The sequence below is a fragment of the Thunnus maccoyii genome, chromosome 22, assembly GCF_910596095.1.
Source record: "Thunnus maccoyii chromosome 22, fThuMac1.1, whole genome shotgun sequence".
In the NCBI taxonomy this organism is placed as follows: Eukaryota; Metazoa; Chordata; class Actinopteri; order Scombriformes; family Scombridae; genus Thunnus; species Thunnus maccoyii.
The window spans coordinates 7515198-7540320 of NC_056554.1; the positions used below are offsets into that span (position 1 = coordinate 7515198).

Below are 25123 nucleotides of genomic sequence, written 5' to 3' on the forward strand. Positions count from 1 at the left end.
ACGAGTGAAGGGGGGAAGAAGGAGGAGGAGAGGAAAGCATGAGAGGTATGATATATGTAGCAGTTTGAAGTTAATTAAAGGAGCAGTGTGTAGAATTTAGTGGCATCTAGCAGAACAGACTTGGTAGAAATGGAATATAATATTCGTAAGTATGTTTTCCTTAGTGTATAATCACCTGAAAATAAGAATTGTTGTGTTTTCGCTAGCTTAGAATGGGCCCTTTATATCTATATAGGGAGCGGGTCCTCTTCCACGGAGGCCACCATGTTGCACAGCCATGTTTCTACAGTAGCCCAGAATGGACAAACCAAACACTGGCTCTAGAGAGGATCTTTCACGTTTTTCGCGACTTTCCAAGCCATGGTAGATTCTCCTACACACTTGGAAGAGGAAGGGGATAGGGAGGGGTATTCAGTTGGTTGCAATCTGCAACCTCACTGCTAGATGCCACTAAATCCTACACACTGGTCCTTAAAAGGAGGGAGGCCAATAATGAAATATCAAATAGTGATGAGGAATTTAATTTTTCTCTTAATATAAAATACAGTATAACACCACTTGTATCTGTGCATTTCAGAGGACAGTGTTTGAAATTTGTGAAGCAAGAGCACAAATGTTTGAAATGACAAAATTTGAGTATAACTTACACTATATACAGTTTCACTCCATAATTACGTATCTGTGATTCATACTTCTGTGATGATTGTTGGCAGAATAAACCAAACCAGTTCTTGCTACTGAAGTTCCAAATCATATTTAGATATTTTATTAGAAAAAAAGTTGTGCTTTTGATGATCATGTCTACTTTATAATCATAACTGATTCATTCAGTTTACAGACAGTGTACTGTTAAAAATGTTTTCATGTCAACACAGTAAACAGTTTCACGCAGTGTACCTGATAAAAAACAAAATACCATGAGATACAAATCTGACAATGACGAGACATTTCACATCATATTGTAATATCATCTAAATCACCTCCACTGACAGGGCGGATGATGAGTGGTGATGTGTTCCTGCCACTGTCGCTCATTTCTGGGTTAAAAAAGGGAAACATGGCCTCAGTGAATTGGAACTGTGGGAAGGAATAGATGTGTGATTTGTCTTCTGCATTGTAGAAGGACACTGTCCCGTCTTCATAATCCAAAAACACCCCAATAACTTGTGGCCCCTGAGAGAGACACAGCAGCTCTGCCTGTCCCGCACATGCCCGGTACTCACTGCCCTTCCTCAAACAAATAGTCCAATAACCGTCCTCTGGGCTCAGTGTGACCAAACCCTTCCTGTTGACTGACTCTCTGGCCACACCCAGGTCCCACGCTGTCTTGTCTCCCACGTCCACCTCCCAGTAGTGCCTCCCTGTGGTGAAACCCTGTGTAGCAAGAGAGGTTGAGGTCACTGTTCATTGTTAAGACACTGAAAGAGAGACAGGAAATCCTTATTAGGATAAATACAAATCTTTATTTACCCTGGTGGCCAGCACACATGGTGCCGTGTCAAAACGTTCAGGCAGGTCCACCAGGTTCTGTTCAACATCTCCATCCCAGACTTTTCTCCCACCATCAGACAGGACTAGCCATGTGTTGGCTGTCCTGGGGTCCAGATGAACATCAACTAATAAATGGACACAGTTATTATGTTTGTTTAACTTCATTTTAATTTTTCCCCCTCAGATTACTTACTCTTAAATTTGTGTTGAAACTGGAAAACATGTTTGTGTACAGAAAAAATCTAACAAACAGCCGATTAAAAGTTAACTAAATGACAATTGCTAATGCTGTTACAGATGTGGGTCTGCAATTTGTGTATGAATGTTTTAGAATCTTTGGACTTTGGACTCGGTTGTCTCATTTTGCTATGAAGAGTTGCTGATTGCCACACCTCTTTTATGGTTTCAGTTCATTCGTTGGACAAAGGACAATGCACGTTATTCAGCATTTATGTAAATGTGACAGTGTACACCAGCCAGCTAATTTTCAACTGCAGTAAGGTCAAGCAAATATTCAATAAATTAATCAGTTGACTATGACCTATCTTTGTAGCAGTTATGTATTTGCGACCAATAATTTAACCAAGAATTCTCTTCTTTTCCATGGGATGTTAACATCATCGTTATTTTGTTTACCTCCTAATGCAGCATGCAGTGGAGTCTATATAGGTATGTTTTGATTTTAATGAGAAATAACATCGATGTTGTTTTAAAGTCAAACTGTACCTGCATATTGCTGCATCTTTTCTTGCTCTGTAAGAACATATGATCCAAAATGAGACAAAATAGAATCATGGATTAATTCAGTGATTGAATGTGATATAGTCGTTTTATCATATAATATGGTGATGTTGATAAACAATAATTTTAGAAGTTGACCTTGCATGGAAAGCTTTTTCAATGCTGATTGCAGCTGCTGCTCAATGTTGGCCAGTGCTCTCCTTGCAGTTCCCAAACACGTGTCTGAATGGACGATGATGTCAGAGCAGGCCTTAGTGGTTGAAGGAGAACTCAGGGCTGGAAACCTCTGACATAAATAGTTGAATAAGAGAAAAATGACTTTAAATAAGAGAAGAGAACAGACACGATGAGATGAGATGAGACAGGAAGAATACGAGTGAATAAGAAGCAGGAGAAAAAAAGAACAATAGATGGCAAGAAAACAAGAATGGAAATGTAGGTTTTCAGAATTAAATCACTGATTTCTTCCTCTATGACTGAAAATTTACATGAGGTTTAGTGTAGTACTTTCAAGTATTTTTTTTTCATGCTAAGGATGACAATTTCTCTGACTGTTCCTCTGTCCATATTGCTGTGACACAACTCCTGACCTGCAGAAGATGGAGGTGGTCGTCAGTGTGAGAAAGCTGCTCCATCTCACTTCTTCTCCTCTCCAGCTCAGTGATTTCCAGCTGCAGCTCTGTGATGAGCCTCTCCGCTCTCTGCTCTGCTGCTGCCTGCTTCCTCTGGATCGTCTCCACAAGCTCAGCCTGAGTTCTCTCCAGGGAACGAAACAGAGCGGAGAAGATCTTCATGCTTTCCATTATGTCTCTCTTTGAGTTCTCCTGAAGACATTGAATAAAGAACAAAAAGTTGATGATTCAAATTCCTCCATCACTCATAAATCTGTTTTGTTTATTGTTACTTCAGTTGAATGTTTGAGCTTCACTGTACGTGAGGTGAATGATGTACGTGCAGAGTTTGACACTAGAAAATGCAATATGAGTCAGTATAGTAAATACTTATAGATTCAAAACAGAATAATGGCATATTTATATATATATTTATATATTTTTGGTCAATTACTGTAGTAGTACCAATACATTTTACTAACAAATTAATTTTATTCATTTTTTTTCAGTTTTTCCTGTGTGGAAAGTGTTCAGCCTCTTTTCTTACATTCTCATACATAGGCTGTGTAAAATGCTACTACAATGGCACTATTTTCCTACAGTAACCATCCAATTCTTATGTCAACTCACTTTGCTGAGCTCCACAGAATGTTCAATTTCCTCCACTTTCTGCAGTCTTTCCTGGATCATCTGCTGAACGTGAGCCTCGGTCCTTTTCATCTGAGCCTGAACATAAGAACAGGAATGAAAACCCAAACTGGAATCAAAAGTCAAAATCTTAATTTAGAGGTTAGGTTTACATGATGGCATCAAGGCTGCCAGAGCCGGGGATGGGGTGATGGTACAATGATGATGAAAAGGAGTTCAGGACATCACCTTCCTCTGTTGACTCTCTCGCTCTACTGGGACGATGTCGTGACAGCGGTGGTCGGTCTCGGTGCACAAGACACACACATACCTCTGGTCACTCCTGCAGAACAGCTCCAGGAGCCGTTGGTGCTTTTTACACATCCGGTTCTCCAGCAAGGCCACAGGTTCTATCAGTTTGTGAATCTTCAAGGTTGCAACTCTCAGGTGAGGCTCCAGGTGACTCTCACAGTACGAAGTCAGACACACAAGGCAGGACTTCAGGGCTTTTGTTTGCTTCCCAACACACACATCACAATGTATAGATTTTACTGGCACTGATGTCGTGCCGTTTTGCTTTCTTGCTCGGATCTGCTCAGACATCTCCTTGGCAAAAGAGTTTTCACAAAGCTCTGGGCGGCCCTCGAAGACCGTCTGACATTTTGGACAGCTGATGGAAAGGCTGTGGTCCCAGTATGATGTGATGCAGGTGAAGCAGAAGCTGTGACCACAGGGGATTGAGACCGGCTCAGAAAAAACATCCTGACAGATGCAACACTGAAACTGCATCTCTGACAAGAGAGTGCTGGAAGAAGCCATGACCTGATAATTAAAGAAAGAAAATCAATGTTAACTGAATAGGAATTAGAAAATAGTGAATCTGAATTCTCAGTCACAGAATAAATGTGTTTTGATTCACAAACTCTGTCTCCATTATCGTGATTGCATTCACTGTTTATGTACATTTATTAAGAAAGACACATTTGAACTTCCTTATAATTTTTCAACAATTCAAGCTGCCCAGTGACCAAAGTCCACCTGCATAGTCACGTGACTCAGACTCTGTAATGTGAAACTCGCCCTGTAAATTCAGCTTAAAACATGAACTGAATGCACTCCTTAAAATCCAAACACTGGCTTTCCATCCATTGCAATTCATCATCCTGCAAGTGTTTTAACATAACACACACTTTTAATTCACTGCTCAACCCACCAGAGGATGAAGACCAAAAGCTTTAAATATTATTCCACTTAATGTTGCATTTTAGCTGTCTCGTACAAGACAAAGCAGAAACATCACAGAAATTATTCTATTTGTTTAATCAAGGTGTTGAAACACCATTATTTTTGTCTCGGTCTTACCTTGTTGCTCAATGGGAAACTTGACCTTTGAAGTAGGAAAAGCAAACACTGGCAGTGTGGTTGTGAAGACAAACTCCTTCACGTTTCATTATTAACCCTCCCTCTGGGACTTTTTTTCCCCAACCACCATGTGGTTCCAGAGTGGGAGGAGTAAAGTCTAGATCAAGTGTGTATTGTATTGTGTTGTGTATCTTTGTATTTCACTATATAATCATATTGTATTTGTATCGCATTGAGCAACTGAAAGGAAGCACTTGAATAAAACACAGTCACATTCATCACTTCACCATGTATTTGTCAAGATTCAAAGGCTCTTTATTTATTTATTTTATATTATTACTGTTTATATTTACACACACATTATCACAATACTGTATCAATAATATCTTTACACTGACAAACAAAATTTCACACAGCTATAAGTTTTTTTTGCTTTTTGGTTTTGGAAGAATTTTCCACAACTTCACTTTATGCACTCGATACAGCTTTAACAGTAGCAGGGCTCACACATATACTTACAATTGATCTGAATTGTAAGTGGAAGTGCTGTAAGTTTTTAAAGTTTCTTTTCCAAAATTTCACATTGAAACAAAATAACAAAATAAAAACTCATAGATCAAGTGACCTTTTTGAACTTGTCTTGACTGCCAACCATCATGGCATGTTCCAAATCCATACAACACACACTAAGCAGGTTTTGAGTATGTTGTGTGTGACAACATGAAGGATACTCAAACCAGACAGTATGCATGCTAAATACACTTGATTTTTTTTGAGTGTGTTGCTGGTGTACACTATTGTCCCACAATCCAAAGTGATACTCACGGCTGGTTAATTTTGAAAAAAAGTGAATGGTGCTCCAAAATGTGGAAAACAAAACAAAAAGTATAAAATTGTAAGGAACACAGTTTTATCAGCAGTGACATTCCAAAGTTGCAGTTTGATGCACATATTGTATATTTTTTTGTCTGTAAAGTATGTTGATTTTTGTTGCAGCAGCTAGAATAGTACACCATAAGGATTAGTATGTATGTAGCTTATAGTGTATAGAATTAGATGGATTTGGGAAACGCCATGTCTTACATTTAAAAAAGTCTACAAATAGGTGACTACAATTCAACTACATTTCACTGGAAGATGGAAAAATCATCAGGTATTTTTTTCATTTGCTTCAAGGAAAACAATTCAAAATGTGACAAAAAGATTAAATGACTTGTTGAAACAGATCCATCCTCCTTTCCTACTTCAACCTGTCTGTCCACATCTCATGTCTTGACAGATTGAATCTTCAGGGACTGTGGTGACAATCCGTTTTGTCGGAAGAACTGGATTAAAAAAAAAGACACACACACACACACACACACACACACACACACACACACACACACACACACGCAACAGACAAAAAAAAACAAATGTTAATACTGAACGTAATAATTTGTAGATTATTTGAATTAAAAGTGAGAAGAAACTTGTTATGATGTTGACAGAGACTGAATTGAAACAGCAGTTTATTCTCACCTCCTCCAACACACTCTGCATGTCTGAGTCTGAGAGCTGAACATATGAGTTCAATCTGATCTTCAATCCAACAACATACCCTGTTGACATAAATGTAAAATATGTTACATGAAATAATACACATTATAATATAAATGGATAATCTATTACATTAATGAGTATTCAACACCAGTTAAAATATGTTGACCAAAAATATTGTGCCTGTATCACAATAATTAAACACTACACATAATCGTATACTATTAGTTATTATCACCGATGAGTATAATTTGTATTATAGCACTTTTTAAAAAAACTACATTTAAGTGTCATAACATACATTAAAACAACAATTATGATTCCAACATTTATGAAACTTACTGTTGTTGTTTTATATTTTATAAATGATGTTGAAATTTTATCCATTTAAATAATTGTATAGTAAGTATGAATTCATGGCTTTATAAACACAAGTAGCTTAGTTTATTTTTTTGGCTGCAATTAAAAGGAGATTCACATAATGAATGGTTAACAAGAAGTACAATTATAAATATAAATATAAATATAAAGGATAAAAACAATACAGTTGTGATTGGGAAATCAATCATAATATAAATCTGATGAGAATACAATTATCAATTGGGCACTAAAAACAAAAGCTCAGGCCCATGTAATGAATGTAACAAATGCATATACTTACGAGGCCCTTCTGTTGTAGTCAAAGTCATTTTTGGCAAGACAGTGGTTGTTTACATGGAAAGAAAATTAGATATAGAGGAATTAATATTTTGTTACAATAATGTCAAATATATTATATTAAATAAATGTGATGTATACATTTTTCTAGAATTTCATTTAAATGTAAGCTAAATTACATATGTTTTTTACTTAACACAAAAAGAGAGGAAAAAATAATGACGAGAAAAGGTGAGGTGATGTTCAGTGTGTCATTTAAATTGTCCTTGAACGGTGCAAAGATAAAACAAAACAAAACAAAACAAGAAACATGGAAGGGAAAAATGCAACGTGAAACTGAAGGGCAGTTCTTAAGTGTATGAATGAGGATTCTTAAATCTAACAAACAAACAGCTACTACTGCTGGTGGTGGTTATGTTAACTGACTGATAGCTGCCCATATTGTGATAGAATGCATCAGCTTTCACCCACAATTTGTTCAGTTTGGCTACTGCTGATGCTAACTGGGTTTCCAGATGCTTACTTGCAATCACTTGGTAGTGGCTACCACTACATTGCAACTAAGCTCATAAACCATTAGTTACAAACTATTTTGGTGATTCAGTACTAATTTAAATATATATTTCATCATCAAGTCTCGTGTTGTGCCTGGTTAAACACACATCAGTGAAGTAAAATATCTCACCAGTGACTGCAGTAATGTTTACTCCACTGCTTCTGATGTTCTCAAACACAGAGAAGAGAGTGAATGTGTATTTAGTTCCAGCAGTGAGTGATGAGACTGTGTAAGTTACGGCTCCATCTCCATCTGGTGCAGTGATGTTTATCTCTGTACCATTAAACTGGAGAATAAAGCTGACATTGTTGTTCACTTTATTCCACTGCAGAGTGATGCTGGTCTCATTTTGTCCTGTTGATCTGAAGCTTCCTGCATTTGGAGGAGCTGAGACAGAAAAAGAGCAGTGAGTAATTTTATCAAAGAAGTACTGTATGTAAAAAAGAAAAATATATAGTCCCACCCAAAGCAATGGATCATCAGCGTAACTGCTAACTACACACCTAAACACACATTCACTTAACAGCACTCTATGTCTAAATGTCTTATCCAATTATCTGTTTCTGATTCTTTACTATTGTTTCTCTTAAGTTCTGTTCGCTATTACCTGCCCCCATATCAACGTGAAATGTATCACTCCAGCTTTCTCTCACAACTTTTCAATTCAAGCCATTGCTGCTGCCTGCTTGCTGCTGTAATCTGCAAGTTCTGTTGCCAACAGATTTCACTGCTGCTGACTGGAATAAACTGGCTAGTCATAACCATCACATTACAACTCACACTGTAATTCAAAAACCAGTAGTTTGCCATTGTCGTTCATACAGTATATGACTATATATTACATTGGCCACTTTGTTGTCGTATGTACACTACTAGGACAGAACAACAGTGTAATGCCTAGCTCAATACACATTGATGAAGTGAAATATCTCACCAGTGACTGCAGTAATGATTACTCCACTGCTTCTGATGTTCTCAAACACAGAGAAGAGAGTGAATGTGTATTTAGTTCCAGCAGTGAGAGATGAGACTGTGTGAGTTACTGCTCCATCTCCATCTGGTTCACTGATGTTTATCTCTGTACCATTAAACTGAAGAATAAAGCTGACATTGTTGTTCACTTTATTCCACTGCAGAGTGATGCTGGTCTCATCTTGTCCTGTTGATCTGAAACTTCCTGCATTTAGAGGAGCTGAGACAGAAAAAAAACAGTGAATGCATTTATCAAAAGAAGAAATATCTGTAAAATGGACCTTTTTTCCTTGACGCTTCTACAGTGGGTCCATTTTGCTTCCCTACATGAATGAAATCTAACACTGACTATGAGTAAGACATTTAATGAGAAATTATTATGACCAGCAAATACATGTTAGTTTTACACTGGTGTACTCAAAAGTAGATGATGGTTTGCTAAGTTGCTGCAATGTATAATCATTAAATAAAATATCTTACCAGTGACTGCAGTGATGTTTACTCCACTGCTTCTGATGTTCTCAAACACAGAGAAGAGAGTGAATGTGTATTTAGTTCCAGCAGTGAGAGATGAGACTGTGTGAGTTACTGCTCCATCTCCATCTGGTGCAGTGATGTTTATCTCTGTATCATTAAACTGTAGAATAAAGCTGACATTGTTGTTCACTTTACTCCACTGCAGAGTGATGCTGGTCTCATTTTGTCTTGTTGATCTGAAGTCTTGTAAATTTGGTAGAGCTGAGACAGAAGAAGAGAGGAAAGAAAATGTATTAACAAAGGACTGTCTGTAAAAAGTGTAAATGTTTCCTTTGACTGTTAAAGATGCTCCATTTTGCATCCCCACATGAATAAAAACTTATGCTGTATACAAGAAAATTGAAAAGTGAATGTATTGTTTGCATTACTAATAATGATGTTTCTTTATCCAGCTTCACATTTTATAATTTAATCCATTCAATTATATTTGACAACAGAGATGTAATCAACAATAAATTAAAAATTATAGAGTCGGAGGAGTTTTACACTGAGTGGATACATGTTAGCTTGACACTGGTGGACTGAAAAGCAGACGGTGACTTGTTAAGGTGATACAGTGTATAGAAATAAAGTGAAATATCTCACCAGTGACTGCAGTAATGTTTACTCCACTGCTTCTGATGTTCTCAAACACAGAGAAGAGAGTGAATGTGTATTTAGTTCCAGCAGTGAGAGATGAGACTGTGTGAGTTACTGCTCCATCTCCATCTGGTGCAGTGATGTTTATCTCTGTATCATTAAACTGGAGAATAAAGCTGACATTGTTGTTCACTTTATTCCACTGCAGATTGATGCTGGTCTCATCTTGTCCTGTTGATCTAAAGCTTCCTGCATTTGGAGGAGCTGAGACAGAAAAAAGAACAGTGAGCAATTTTACCAAGGAAGTATTGTGTGTAAAAAAGAAAAATATATAGTTCCACCTAAAGCAATAGATCATCAGCATAACTGCTAACTACACACCTAAACACACATTCACTTAACAGCACTGTATGTCTAAATGTCTTATCCAATTATCTGTTTCTGATTCTTCTTTACTATTGTTTCTCTTAAGTTCTGTTCACTATTACCTGCCCCCATTTCAAGGTGAGATGTATCACTCTAGCTTTCTCTCACAACTTTTCAATTCAAGCCATTGCTGCTGCCTGCTTGCTGCTGTAATCTGCAAGTTCTGTTGCCAACAGATTTCACTGCTGCTGACTGGAATAAACTGGCTAGTCATAACCATCACATTACAACTCACACTGTAATTCAAAAACCAGTAGTTTGCCATTGCCTTTCATACAGTATATGACTATATATTACATTGGCCACTTTGTTGTCGTATGTACACTACTAGGACAGAACAACAGTGTAATGCCTAGCTCAATACACATTGATGAAGTGAAATATCTCACCAGTGATTGCAGTAATGTTTACTCCACTGCTTCTGATGTTCTCAAACACAGAGAAGAGAGTGAATGTGTATTTAGTTCCAGCAGTTAGAGATGAGACTGTGTGAGTTACTGCTCCATCTCCATCTGGTTCACTGATGTTTATCTCTGTATCATTAAACTGAAGAATAAAGCTGACATTGTTGTTCACTTTATTCCACTGCAGAGTGATGCTGGTCTCATCTTGTCCTGTTGATCTGAAACTTCCTGCATTTAGAGGAGCTGAGACAGAAAAAAAACAGTGAATGCATTTATCAAAAGAAGAAATATCTGTAAAATGGACCTTTTTTCCTTGACGCTTCTACAGTGGGTCCATTTTGCTTCCCTACATGAATGAAATCTAACACTGACTATGAGTAAGACATTTAATGAGAAATTATTATGACCAGCAAATACATGTTAGTTTTACACTGGTGTACTCAAAAGTAGATGATGGTTTGCTAAGTTGCTGCAATGTATAATCATTAAATAAAATATCTTACCAGTGACTGCAGTAATGTTTACTCCACTGCTTCTGATGTTCTCAAACACAGAGAAGAGAGTGAATGTGTATTTAGTTCCAGCAGTGAGAGATGAGACTGTGTGAGTTACTGCTCCATCTCCATCTGGTGCACTGATGTTTATCTCTGTACCATTAAACTGGAGAATAAAGCTGACATTGTTGTTCACTTTATTCCACTGCAGAGTGATGCTGGTCTCATCTTGTCCTGTTGATCTAAAGCTTCCTGCATTTAGAGGAGCTGAGACAGAAAAAAAACAGTAAATGCATTTATCAAAAGAAAAAATGTCTATAAAATGGATCTTTATTCCTTGACGCTTCTACAGTGGGTCCATTTTGCTTCCCTACATGAATGAAATCTAACACTGACTATGAGGGACTCAAACAATGAGAAAGACAGACTACTACTTCTGGGTCCAGTTTTCATGTTTTCAGTGAAACACTTCACCTTTTGCTTAACAAGAGATGGGAACAACAATTAAAAAGAATACTCAACTGAAAATAGTTTAAATGGGATTATTTTCATTTGTGCAAAAGGACATAATGTGTATGCTTTGAAGTAAGACATTTAATGAGAAATTATTATGACCAGCAAATACATGTTAGTTTTACACTGGTGTACTCAAAAGTAGATGATGGTTTGCTAAGTTGCTGCAATGTATAATCATTAAATAAAATATCTTACCAGTGACTGCAGTGATGTTTACTCCACTGCTTCTGATGTTCTCAAACACAGAGAAGAGAGTGAATGTGTATTTAGTTCCAGCAGTGAGAGATGAGACTGTGTGAGTTACTGCTCCATCTCCATCTGGTGCAGTGATGTTTATCTCTGTATCATTAAACTGTAGAATAAAGCTGACATTGTTGTTCACTTTACTCCACTGCAGAGTGATGCTGGTCTCATTTTGTCTTGTTGATCTGAAGTCTTGTAAATTTGGTAGAGCTGAGACAGAAGAAGAGAGGAAAGAAAATGTATTAACAAAGGACTGTCTGTAAAAAGTGTAAATGTTTCCTTTGACTGTTAAAGATGCTCCATTTTGCATCCCCACATGAATAAAAACTTATGCTGTATACAAGAAAATTGAAAAGTGAATGTATTGTTTGCATTACTAATAATGATGTTTCTTTATCCAGCTTTCACATTTTATAATTTAATCCATTCAATTATATTTGACAACAGAGATGTAATCAACAATAAATTAAAAATTATAGAGTCGGAGGAGTTTTACACTGAGTGGATACATGTTAGCTTGACACTGGTGGACTGAAAAGCAGACGGTGACTTGTTAAGGTGATACAGTGTATAGAAATAAAGTGAAATATCTCACCAGTGACTGCAGTAATGTTTACTCCACTGCTTCTGATGTTCTCAAACACAGAGAAGAGAGTGAATGTGTATTTAGTTCCAGCAGTGAGAGATGAGACTGTGTGAGTTACTGCTCCATCTCCATCTGGTGCAGTGATGTTTATCTCTGTATCATTAAACTGGAGAATAAAGCTGACATTGTTGTTCACTTTATTCCACTGCAGATTGATGCTGGTCTCATCTTGTCCTGTTGATCTAAAGCTTCCTGCATTTGGAGGAGCTGAGACAGAAAAAAGAACAGTGAGCAATTTTACCAAGGAAGTATTGTGTGTAAAAAAGAAAAATATATAGTTCCACCTAAAGCAATAGATCATCAGCATAACTGCTAACTACACACCTAAACACACATTCACTTAACAGCACTGTATGTCTAAATGTCTTATCCAATTATCTGTTTCTGATTCTTCTTTACTATTGTTTCTCTTAAGTTCTGTTCACTATTACCTGCCCCCATTTCAAGGTGAGATGTATCACTCTAGCTTTCTCTCACAACTTTTCAATTCAAGCCATTGCTGCTGCCTGCTTGCTGCTGTAATCTGCAAGTTCTGTTGCCAACAGATTTCACTGCTGCTGACTGGAATAAACTGGCTAGTCATAACCATCACATTACAACTCACACTGTAATTCAAAAACCAGTAGTTTGCCATTGCCTTTCATACAGTATATGACTATATATTACATTGGCCACTTTGTTGTCGTATGTACACTACTAGGACAGAACAACAGTGTAATGCCTAGCTCAATACACATTGATGAAGTGAAATATCTCACCAGTGATTGCAGTAATGTTTACTCCACTGCTTCTGATGTTCTCAAACACAGAGAAGAGAGTGAATGTGTATTTAGTTCCAGCAGTTAGAGATGAGACTGTGTGAGTTACTGCTCCATCTCCATCTGGTTCACTGATGTTTATCTCTGTATCATTAAACTGAAGAATAAAGCTGACATTGTTGTTCACTTTATTCCACTGCAGAGTGATGCTGGTCTCATCTTGTCCTGTTGATCTGAAACTTCCTGCATTTAGAGGAGCTGAGACAGAAAAAAAACAGTGAATGCATTTATCAAAAGAAGAAATATCTGTAAAATGGACCTTTTTTCCTTGACGCTTCTACAGTGGGTCCATTTTGCTTCCCTACATGAATGAAATCTAACACTGACTATGAGTAAGACATTTAATGAGAAATTATTATGACCAGCAAATACATGTTAGTTTTACACTGGTGTACTCAAAAGTAGATGATGGTTTGCTAAGTTGCTGCAATGTATAATCATTAAATAAAATATCTTACCAGTGACTGCAGTAATGTTTACTCCACTGCTTCTGATGTTCTCAAACACAGAGAAGAGAGTGAATGTGTATTTAGTTCCAGCAGTGAGAGATGAGACTGTGTGAGTTACTGCTCCATCTCCATCTGGTGCACTGATGTTTATCTCTGTACCATTAAACTGGAGAATAAAGCTGACATTGTTGTTCACTTTATTCCACTGCAGAGTGATGCTGGTCTCATCTTGTCCTGTTGATCTAAAGCTTCCTGCATTTAGAGGAGCTGAGACAGAAAAAAAACAGTAAATGCATTTATCAAAAGAAAAAATGTCTATAAAATGGATCTTTATTCCTTGACGCTTCTACAGTGGGTCCATTTTGCTTCCCTACATGAATGAAATCTAACACTGACTATGAGGGACTCAAACAATGAGAAAGACAGACTACTACTTCTGGGTCCAGTTTTCATGTTTTCAGTGAAACACTTCACCTTTTGCTTAACAAGAGATGGGAACAACAATTAAAAAGAATACTCAACTGAAAATAGTTTAAATGGGATTATTTTCATTTGTGCAAAAGGACATAATGTGTATGCTTTGAAGTAAGACATTTAATGAGAAATTATTATGACCAGCAAATACATGTTAGTTTTACACTGGTGTACTCAAAAGTAGATGATGGTTTGCTAAGTTGCTGCAATGTATAATCATTAAATAAAATATCTTACCAGTGACTGCAGTGATGTTTACTCCACTGCTTCTGATGTTCTCAAACACAGAGAAGAGAGTGAATGTGTATTTAGTTCCAGCAGTGAGAGATGAGACTGTGTGAGTTAGTGCTCCATCTCCATCTGGTGCACTGATGTTTATCTCTGTATCATTAAACTGGAGAATAAAGCTGACATTGTTGTTCACTTTACTCCACTGCAGAGTGATGCTGGTCTCATTTTGTCCTGTTGATCTGAAGTCTTGTAAATTTGGTAGAGCTGAGACAGAAGAAGAGAGGAAAGAAAATGTATTAACAAAGGACTGTCTGTAAAAAGTGTAAATGTTTCCTTTGACTGTTAAAGATGCTCCATTTTGCATCCCCACATGAATAAAAACTTATGCTGTATACAAGAAAATTGAAAAGTGAATGTATTGTTTGCATTACTAATAATGATGTTTCTTTATCCAGCTTCACATTTTATAATTTAATCCATTCAATTATATTTGACAACAGAGATGTAATCAACAATAAATTAAAAATTATAGAGTCGGAGGAGTTTTACACTGAGTGGATACATGTTAGCTTGACACTGGTGGACTGAAAAGCAGACGGTGACTTGTTAAGGTGATACAGTGTATAGAAATAAAGTGAAATATCTCACCAGTGACTGCAGTAATGTTTACTCCACTGCTTCTGATGTTCTCAAACACAGAGAAGAGAGTGAATGTGTATTTAGTTCCAGCAGTGAGAGATGAGACTGTGTGAGTTACTGCTCCATCTCCACCTGGTGCACTGATGTTTATCTCTGTACCATTAAACTGGAGAATAAAGCTGACATTGTTGTTCACTTTATTCCACTGCAGATTGATGCTGGTCTCATCTTGTCCTGTTGATCTAAAGCTTCCTGCATTTGGAGGAGCTGAGACAGAAAAAAGAACAGTGAGCAATTTTACCAAGGAAGTATTGTGCGTAAAAAAGAAAAATATATAGTCCCACCTAAAGCAATAGATCATCAGCGTAACTGCTAACTACACACCTAAACACACATTCACTTAACAGCACTGTATGTCTAAATGTCTTATCCAATTATCTGTTTCTGATTCTTCTTTACTATTGTTCCTCTTAAGTTCTGTTCACTATTACCTGCCCCCATTTCAAGGTGAAATGTATCACTCCAGCTTTCTCTCACAACTTTTCAATTCAAGCCATTACTGCTGCCTGCTTGCTGCTGTAATCTGCAAGTTCTGTTGCCAACAGATTTCACTGCTGCTGACTGGAATAAACTGGCTAGTCATAACCATCACATTACAACTCACACTGTAATTCAAAAACCAATAGTTTGCCATTGCCTTTCATACAGTATATGACTATATATTACATTGGCCACTATGTTGTCGTATGTACACTACTAGGACAGAACAACAGTGTAATGCCTATCTCAATGCACATTGATGAAGTGAAATATCTCACCAGTGACTGCAGTAATGATTACTCCACTGCTTCTGACGTTCTCAAACACAGAGAAGAGAGTGAATGTGTATTTAGTTCCAGCAGTGAGAGATGAGACTGTGTGAGTTACTGCTCCATCTCCACCTGGTGCACTGATGTTTATCTCTGTACCATTAAACTGGAGAATAAAGCTGACATTGTTGTTCACTTTATTCCACTGCAGATTGATGCTGGTCTCATCTTGTCCTGTTGATCTAAAGCTTCCTGCATTTGGAGGAGCTGAGACAGAAAAAAGAACAGTAAATGCATTTATCAAAAGAAAAAATGTCTATAAAATGGATCTTTATTCCTTGACGCTTCTACAGTGGGTCCATTTTGCTTCCCTACATGAATGAAATCTAACACTGACTATGAGGGACTCAAACAATGAGAAAGACAGACTACTACTTCTGGGTCCAGTTTTCATGTTTTCAGTGAAACACTTCACCTTTTGCTTAACAAGAGATGGAAACAACAATTAAAAAGAATACTCAACTGAAAATAGTTTAAATGGGATTATTTTCATTTGTGCAAAAGGACATAATGTGTATGCTTTGAAGTAAGACATTTAATGAGAAATTATTATGACCAGCAAATACATGTTAGTTTTACACTGGTGTACTCAAAAGTAGATGATGGTTTGCTAAGTTGCTGCAATGTATAATCATTAAATAAAATATCTTACCAGTGACTGCAGTGATGTTTACTCCACTGCTTATGATGTTCTCAAACACAGAAAAGAGAGTGAATGTGTATTTAGTTCCAGCAGTGAGAGATGAGACTGTGTGAGTTACTGCTCCATCTCCATCTGGTGCAGTGATGTTTATCTCTGTACCATTAAACTGGAGAATAAAGCTGACATTGTTGTTCACTTTACTCCACTGCAGAGTGATGCTGGTCTCATTTTGTCCTGTTGATCTGAAGTCTTGTAAATTTGGTAGAGCTGAGACAGAAGAAGAGAGGAAAGAAAATGTATTAACAAAGGACTGTCTGTAAAAAGTGTAAATGTTTCCTTTGACTGTTAAAGATGCTCCATTTTGCATCCCTACATGAATAAAAATGTATGCTGTATACAAGAAAATTGAAAAGTGAATGTATTGTTTGCATTACTAATAATGATGTTTCTTTATCCAGCTTTCACATTTTATAATCTAATCCATTCAATTATATTTGACAACAGAGATGTAATCAACAATAAATTAAAAATCATAGAGTCAGAGGAGTTTTACACTGAGTGGATACATGTTAGCTTGACACTGGTGGACTGAAAAGCAGACGGTGACTTGTTAAGGTGATACAGTGTATAGAAATAAAGTGAAATATCTCACCAGTGACTGCAGTGATGTTTACTCCACTGCTTCTGATGTTCTCAAACACAGAGAAGAGAGTGAATGTGTATTTAGTTCCAGCAGTGAGAGATGAGACTGTGTGAGTTACTGCTCCATCTCCATCTGGTGCAGTGATGTTTATCTCTGTACCATTAAACTGGAGAATAAAGCTGACATTGTTGTTCACTTTATTCCACTGCAGATTGATGCTGGTCTCATCTTGTCCTGTTGATCTAAAGCTTCCTGCATTTGGAGGAGCTGAGACAGAAAAAAGAACAGTGAGCAATTTTACCAAGGAAGTATTGTGCGTAAAAAAGAAAAATATATAGTTCCACCTAAAGCAATAGATCATCAGCGTAACTGCTAACTACACACCTAAACACACATTCACTTAACAGCACTGTATGTCTAAATGTCTTATCCAATTATCTGTTTCTGATTCTTCTTTACTATTGTTCCTCTTAAGTTCTGTTCACTATTACCTGCCCCCATTTCAAGGTGAGATGTATCACTCTAGCTTTCTCTCACAACTTTTCAATTCAAGCCATTGCTGCTGCCTGCTTGCTGCTGTAATCTGCAAGTTCTGTTGCCAACAGATTTCACTGCTGCTGACTGGAATAAACTGGCTAGTCATAACCATCACATTACAACTCACACTGTAATTCAAAAACCAGTAGTTTGCCATTGACTTTCATACAGTATATGACTATATATTACATTGGCCACTATGTTGTCGTATGTACACTACTAGGACAGAACAACAGTGTAATGCCTAGCTCAATACACATTGATGAAGTGAAATATCTCACCAGTGACTGCAGTAATGATTACTCCACTGCTTCTGACGTTCTCAAACACAGAGAAGAGAGTGAATGTGTATTTAGTTCCAGCAGTGAGAGATGAGATTGTGTGAGTTACTGCTCCATCTCCACCTGGTGCAGTGATGTTTATCTCTGTACCATTAAACTGGAGAATAAAGCTGACATTGTTGTTCACTTTATTCCACTGCAGAGTGATGCTGGTCTCATCTTGTCCTGTTGATCTAAAGCTTCCTGCATTTGGAGGAGCTGAGACAGAAAAAAGAACAGTGAGCAATTTTACCAAGGAAGTATTGTGCGTAAAAAAGAAAAACATATAGTCCCACCTAAAGCAATAGATCATCAGCGTAACTGCTAACTACACACCTAAACACACACTCACTTAACAGCACTGTATGTCTAAATGTCTTATCCAATTATCTGTTTCTGATTCTTCTTTACTATTATTCCTCTTAAGTTCTGTTCGCTATTACCTGCCCCCATTTCAAGGTGAAATGTATCACTCCAGCTTTCTCTCACAACTTTTCAATTCAAGCCATTGCTGCTGCCTGCTTGCTGCTGTAATCTGCAAGTTCTGTTGCCAACAGATTTCACTGCTGCTGACTGGAATAAACTGGCTAGTCATAACCATCACATTACAACTCACACTGTAATTCAAAAACCAATAGTTTGCCATTGACTTTCATACAGTATATGACTGTATATTACATTGTCCATTATGTTGTTGTATGTACACTACTAGGACAGAACAACAGTGTAATGCCTAGCTCAATACACACTGATGAAGTGAAATATCTCACCAGTGACTGCAGTAATGATTACTCCACTGCTTCTGACGTTCTCAAACACAGAGAAGAGAGTGAATGTGTATTTAGTTCCAGCAGTGAGAGATGAGACTGTGTGAGTTACTGCTCCATCTCCATCTGTTGCACTGATGTTTATCTCTGTACCATTAAACTGGAGAATAAAGCTGACATTGTTGTTCACTTTATTCCACTGCAGAGTGATGCTGGTCTCATCTTGTCCTGTTGATCTAAAGCTTCCTGCATTTAGAGGAGCTGAGACAGAAAAAAGAACAGTAAATGCATTTATCAAAAGAAAAAATGTCTATAAAATGGATCTTTATTCCTTGACGCTTCTACAGTGGGTCCATTTTGCTTCCCTACATGAACGAAATCTAATACTGACTATGAGGGAATCAAACAAGGAGAAAGACAGACTACTACTTCTGGGTCCAGTTTTCATGTTTTCAATGAAACCCATGACCCTTTGTTTAACAAGAGATGGAATCAACAATTAAAAAGAATACCAATCTGAAAATAGTTTAAATGGGATTATTTTCATGTGTGTAAAAGGACATAATGTGTATGCTTTGAAGTAAGACATTTAATGAGAAATTATTACGACCAGCCAATACATGTTAGTTTTACACTGGTGTACTCAAAAGCAGATGAGGATTTGCTAAGTTGCAACAGTGTATAATCATAAAGTAATATATCTCACCAGTGACTGCAGTAATGTTTACTCCACTGCTTCTGATGTTCTCAAACACAGAGAAGAGAGTGAATGTGTATTTAGTTCCAGCAGTGAGAGATGAGACTGTGTGAGTTACTGCTCCATCTCCATCTGGTGCAGTGATGTTTATCTCTGTACCATTAAACTGTAGAATAAAGCTGACATTGTTGTTCACTTTATTCCACTGCAGAGTGATGCTGGTCTCATCTTGTCCTGTTGATCTGAAGCTTTCTGCATTTAGAGGAGCTGAGACAGAAAAATTGAAGGTAACAGATTGATTAACAAAGGATCTTCCATGAAATTTTTTTTTTGCTCCATCTGGCTGTTAAAGTTGGTCTAATTTGCATCTAAATTTGAGCCAAACCTTATGGTGGCTATCTGAGAAAAAAAAAAGAAGACACATTTTTGTTGTAGCAGGAATGTTGTTAGAGTCAGTTGTCATGTTTTATTATTAACCATATCATAGTGTGTGTTTGAGAAGATGGATGTAATGAACAATAGAAGAGGAATTCCAAAAGTCACAGTTTAGTTAAGTTAAGTTAAGTTAAGTTAAGTTAAGTTAAGTTAAGTTAAGTTAAGTTAAGTTTTGTTTAGAACTTAAGATGGATAATTGTGTATGAATGAGGGAGTTTAATGTATTGGCTGGTACATGATTGGAGGCAGGACATCCAGTGGCACAATATCAGACATAACAAATACATGTTAGTTGTATACTGTCACACTTAAAACAATGCAATGGTTTACTACAGTATGTTATATTATTTAATTGAAATATCTCACCAGTGACTGCAGTAATGTTTACTCCACTGCTTCTGATGTTCTCAAACACAGAGAAGAGAGTGAATGTGTATTTAGTTCCAGCAGTGAGAGATGAGACTGTGTGAGTTACTGCTCCATCTCCATCTGGTGCACTGATGTTTATCTCTGTACCATTAAACTGGAGAATAAAGCTGACATTGTTGTTCACTTTATTCCACTGCAGATTGATGCTGGTCTCATCTTGTCCTGTTGATATCAAACTGTTTGTGTTTGGAGGAGCTGCAAAAGAAAATGAGCAGGGATTGATTTCATCAAGGAAGAACTAGCTGCAAAAAAGTGTTTCATTCCATTCAAAACAGCTGTCAGTATAAATGTCACTCTATTAATGTGTTGTTTCCTTTTACTATTACTGCTAATAAATACTACTAACCGTCCTGTCACACCAGGTTCTACATGTGGTTCATTACATGATATTGTTGCTGCTAACTGCTTGTTGTTCATACTTGCTGTTTACAGTTGGTAACACTTATGGCTGCTACTAACTGGCATTGACTAGCTTGTCGCTGCCACCACAATTCAAGCTAATGCATGAACAGTTAGGTAACCATTCATACATCTGAATACATCTTTTACTATCTATCAGGTTGTCATATAGTATGTAAATTAATTGACAGAACAACTGTGTTATGCCTGATTCAAAATAGATAAATTAAAATAATATATTATACAGTAAATGTGTGAAATATCTCACCAGTGACTGCAGTAATGGTCACTCCACTGCTTCTGACGTTCTCAAACACAGAGAAGAGAGTGAATGTGTATTTAGTTCCAGCAGTGAGAGATGAGATTGTGTGAGTTACTGCTCCATCTCCATCTGGTGCAGTGATGTTTATCTCTGTACCATCAAACTGGAAAATCACGTCGTCGGTGATGTTCGTGTTATTCCATTCCAGAGTAATGCTGGTTTCATTTTGTGTTATCAATCTGAAGATTTCTGCATTGGGTGGAATTGAGACAAAGAGGACGGCATACAAGACAGAGATGAAATGAAATGATATAATTTTTTTTTTTCATATTTGCTAATCCATCAGCTTTTTCATGTATGTATTGTAACACATATATTGACCTATAGTACATCATGATCTGTTATATCAATGTCATAATCACTATTCTCAATGAAAATCAATCTCCACTTATAAATCAGTTGATGAATTTACTTTTGTTACTGTAGGTAATCTACAGCATGCCTTCTTACATCAAACAGTATAATACTGTTGAGACACATTTAAGTAAGCCATGCTAACATTTTGTACTTATATTTGTAATTAAAATAATACAGTTTCTATTTGAAATTACTGTATGTGTAGACAGTGGACAGTCAATCTCTTCTACAGTAACTTTTCGTGTTTTCTTTTGTTCAGAAAAATGTATTCTGAAATGAGAGTATTCATTTTATATGACTTGATTAAGGTTTTGTGCCTGTTAACAACATTTTATTGATGGCAAGCATTCGTCTCATAGACAACAAAGTCCTTTCATTATCTTCTTAAATACCGTGCTATCAATATAACAAGGTGGAGATTTCCACAGGCTTATGTGTATTGTATTATCGCCTGATGAATTAGCCTCATTTATGCTGTACATCAGAACTGTAAAAATACAGAACCTTCCCGTTTCTATTTTTCTTCCCTTTTTTTAGACAGACTTGTCCATGTACACAAATTCACAAATCTAAGTTAAACTGTCTTCTTTACATGTAAATTTGATTAGACAAACAGATTTGAAGTGTTAGTTTAGGAATGATTGTTTGACAATATATCGTAAGCTGCCTTATTACAATAATGAAACTAAATGTGAGAGCAGGATTCAAGATGCATTACTTGTTTTGTAACAGATGAATGGAAAACTGGAGGCACAGTAATCATCTGACCACTGTCCTGAGTCGCTAAACGATGTGGTGACACACTCCTGTGCGGCTAAGTTGGGCTGCGAGCTGGCCCAATGTCGAAACAGAGAGGTGCTCCCATCAGACCACAATTTTTCCCGGTAAAGACCAATCCACACAGTGATCCCACCCGTCAGGTTTGTGATGATGTCATTTTCTGTCTGGTTTCTTATACTGTAAGAGAAACAGTAGCATATGCATATCAAAATTGAGCATAACTTAAGGGGTAAAACATGACAGACATACATACAAAAAAAGAATCCACTGCACACTGCAACAGATTGTCAGTAATTGTTTGAGAATATATTATAGAGCCTTATGTAGTTATTTTAAATATTTGCTAATCTGTTCAACCACATGGACAATATAATTGACTGATTAAAAATAGAAAACTTTAAGGACTTGTGGTCACCTTGGCAGCGTTTGGTGATGTAACTGAATTTTTATGAGATAAGCCTGATTTCATTAACAAAAGAGATAAAAAATTATGTAGTTGGGTCAGCAGTGTACTTTGTCTCAGAGTCTTCATTAGGACATACTGTACCTGGCTAGATCCACATAATTCTCCCTGCAGAATCTCTGAGCTTCGGTCCAATTTAAACTTGTGGTGACCATAACAAAGGATGGAGTGCCATTTACTATACCTGGTTATATAGAGATGGAGATAAGTTGTAAAAAAAAATGTCAGGATGAACTTGTAGGAAATACTCATATTGCTGCAATGTATGCATGAAGTGTCAGTGAAAGAAAAAGTAGCAAGATCTGATGATCTGGATTAAGGGGGATAAAATATTGCTCATGTCAACTCCATGCCAAATGCCATATAGAAGATCTATTTGGACCTTTGTTAATTCTAACTTGATTAGAAAACCCACCGTTGTAGCACACAAAGAATTTTGTCTCGCTGCATGGCCTGTCTCGCCATTTGCCAGAGGACTCAAAAATGTCCACACAGTGGTCTTTCCCATTAAGACCATTGGGTTGATTAGTATTCCAGTTTCTAAACTCTGTCTCTCCTTCACCGTAGAAGCTGCTGTTACTCAGGGACCATCTCCAGCTGTTCACCAAGTCATCATAGAGACCGATCCAAGCCTTGCCTGTTCAAAAAGATTTTCATTCTATGAAACAACTGCAATATACAGTATAGTGAGAAATAACTTAAAACATAAATTATTTTACTGAATAGACTTTGATCAGTTGATATGTTCTGAATGTTGTGTCTCCTCTATTTATCATTTTTTTAACATTACAAATAATATTTTATAATTGCCTTTATTTGTGGCAAGTTTACCAAGATGATTGCATGGTTAATGTACAGTACTTGATTCCAGTATTGAGAACTTGCCTGTGTCGTTTGATGCGATGCTGTTAACAGCACTGACGTCAGCTGTGTTTTCTATGGTGGCCAGGTCAGTGTAGACCTGTCTGCAGAAGCTCTGTGCTTCAGTCCAGTTCAGTGATGTGTTCACAAAGTAGTACTGACGAGACTGACCAGAGGCAACACTGACTAATGCTCCTAAAACAAAGCATATTCATTTATTTTATCACTTACTAGGGTGAAGCTTTATTTGTTCTTTTATAGTGAATATGTGGAGGAACTATGCATCATGCAGGTACAAGGAAATCACTGAGAGTTTTAAGTTTCCTTCTCACTGATGATATTACACTCACTCATCTGTTTGAAGAACAGTAAACAGCACTTTGTAAAGAGTTGAAATGTTTTTGTATATTGTTCATAGTGAGGCACAGTGATTGATTTACATCTAAGTTTCTAATTTATCTGTAATTATAATGAAACCCTCTTACCCCACAATGTCTGCCTTGTAATTGACTACGGTGAGCTGTATCATCACTGTAGTGAATGAAAACATTGAATGCTCTACTGAACAAAACAGCCCCACAAGACTTTATGTCTAATGCCGTAACAATTTGTCTTGAGCCAGATCAAGTTTCCAGCTAAATCAGTGTTCAGTGTTCACTACTGACTATAATAACAAAAGAACCAGTTCAACTACCAACTGAAATAGAGCAGAATGCACGAACTGTTAAAGCATTGGACTACAGTGAGATAAAAAAGTGTTTTATTTATCCTCATAGCCCCTTTTTAAATAAAACAAGAGTGAGTTAAATGTTTAGGCTGAGACATGTACATATTCTCTCCCTAACATATTGCCTATTGGTTGACTTTCTTTGTAAATAAAAATCATTGTATCATAATCTTCATTTAAGACTATGATTTTAAAAATTGACCCTACTTAACAACTTTTCTGTACTGAGAATTCCTCCCCCAAAACCCTGCGTGTAGGCTACAACACTGAGAAAGATTGATTAAAAAAGTCAAACAGTCAGAATAATCAAACAAAAGGCACCAACCTGTGAGCACACTGATGATCAGTCCATAATCCATGTGTTAAACCTTTGAAAACCTTTGAAACTATGCCTTTGGAAAGATAATATCCTTCTTCTCATGAACTTTTGATTTAATGGATATGCATGTGTACCAGTATTTAAAAGCCCAAACACATTTCCCTAAAAACTATGGTACAGTTATTGATTCTACTTACTATTAGCTCTTTAACAAGCCTCCTGTGCAAATGCAAGACATCAAATGCCCTTGACTGTGTGCTGCTTGATAAATACATGTTTGATGGTTATCAGTGCTCAGCTGCTGTGAGTGTTCAAGTATGTAGCACCTTGGTGAAGGAATCAGGAAGTAAAAGCTATACCTGACAGTTTACTGTCTTCATTTTTCCTCTTTCAAATGCGGTGATTGAAAAGGAATGCAAGTCTGGTCAAACCCAACCTGTTCAACTCTGTGAGCTTGTCTTCATCTGTCTCACGCAACATTGCTCAGAGCAAAACTTTTATCCTCTGGTTGTCAAAAGTATTGATTCACATTAATGTTATTGG

At 36.9% G+C, this 25123-nt stretch overlaps 2 protein-coding genes and 1 long non-coding RNA gene across 5 annotated transcripts; all 3 read right to left on the reverse strand.

The window, feature by feature from the left end:
* Positions 1 to 696: 696 nt before the first annotated feature.
* btr33 (bloodthirsty-related gene family, member 33) lies at positions 697 to 4289 on the reverse strand. The gene is made up of 7 exons (XM_042401354.1): positions 3720 to 4289; positions 3474 to 3569; positions 2823 to 3056; positions 2371 to 2518; positions 2218 to 2244; positions 1471 to 1616; positions 697 to 1374 (listed from the first exon to the last, which is right to left on the reverse strand). The coding sequence occupies exons 1-7, from the start codon at positions 4287 to 4289 to the stop codon at positions 955 to 957; spliced, it is 1641 nt and encodes a 546-aa protein (XP_042257288.1). The 3' UTR covers positions 697 to 954.
* An 819-nt stretch (positions 4290 to 5108) lies between these two features.
* Positions 5109 to 11736, reverse strand: LOC121889438. 3 transcript variants are annotated; one of them, XR_006093516.1, is made up of 4 exons: positions 11708 to 11736; positions 7033 to 7041; positions 6354 to 6433; positions 5109 to 6157 (listed from the first exon to the last, which is right to left on the reverse strand). It is a non-coding gene; the product is annotated as an uncharacterized LOC121889438 (long non-coding RNA). The 3 variants fall into 3 exon arrangements; XR_006093518.1 differs by lacking the exon at positions 11708 to 11736 and adding an exon at positions 9679 to 9707; XR_006093517.1 differs by lacking the exon at positions 11708 to 11736 and adding an exon at positions 7714 to 7726.
* Positions 11737 to 22134: 10398 nt separating this feature from the next.
* On the reverse strand, positions 22135 to 24620 carry LOC121889898 (C-type mannose receptor 2-like). The gene is made up of 5 exons (XM_042402122.1): positions 24587 to 24620; positions 23559 to 23729; positions 23089 to 23310; positions 22758 to 22857; positions 22135 to 22387 (listed from the first exon to the last, which is right to left on the reverse strand). The coding sequence occupies exons 1-5, from the start codon at positions 24618 to 24620 to the stop codon at positions 22135 to 22137; spliced, it is 780 nt and encodes a 259-aa protein (XP_042258056.1).
* Between the last annotated feature and the right edge of the window lie 503 nt (positions 24621 to 25123).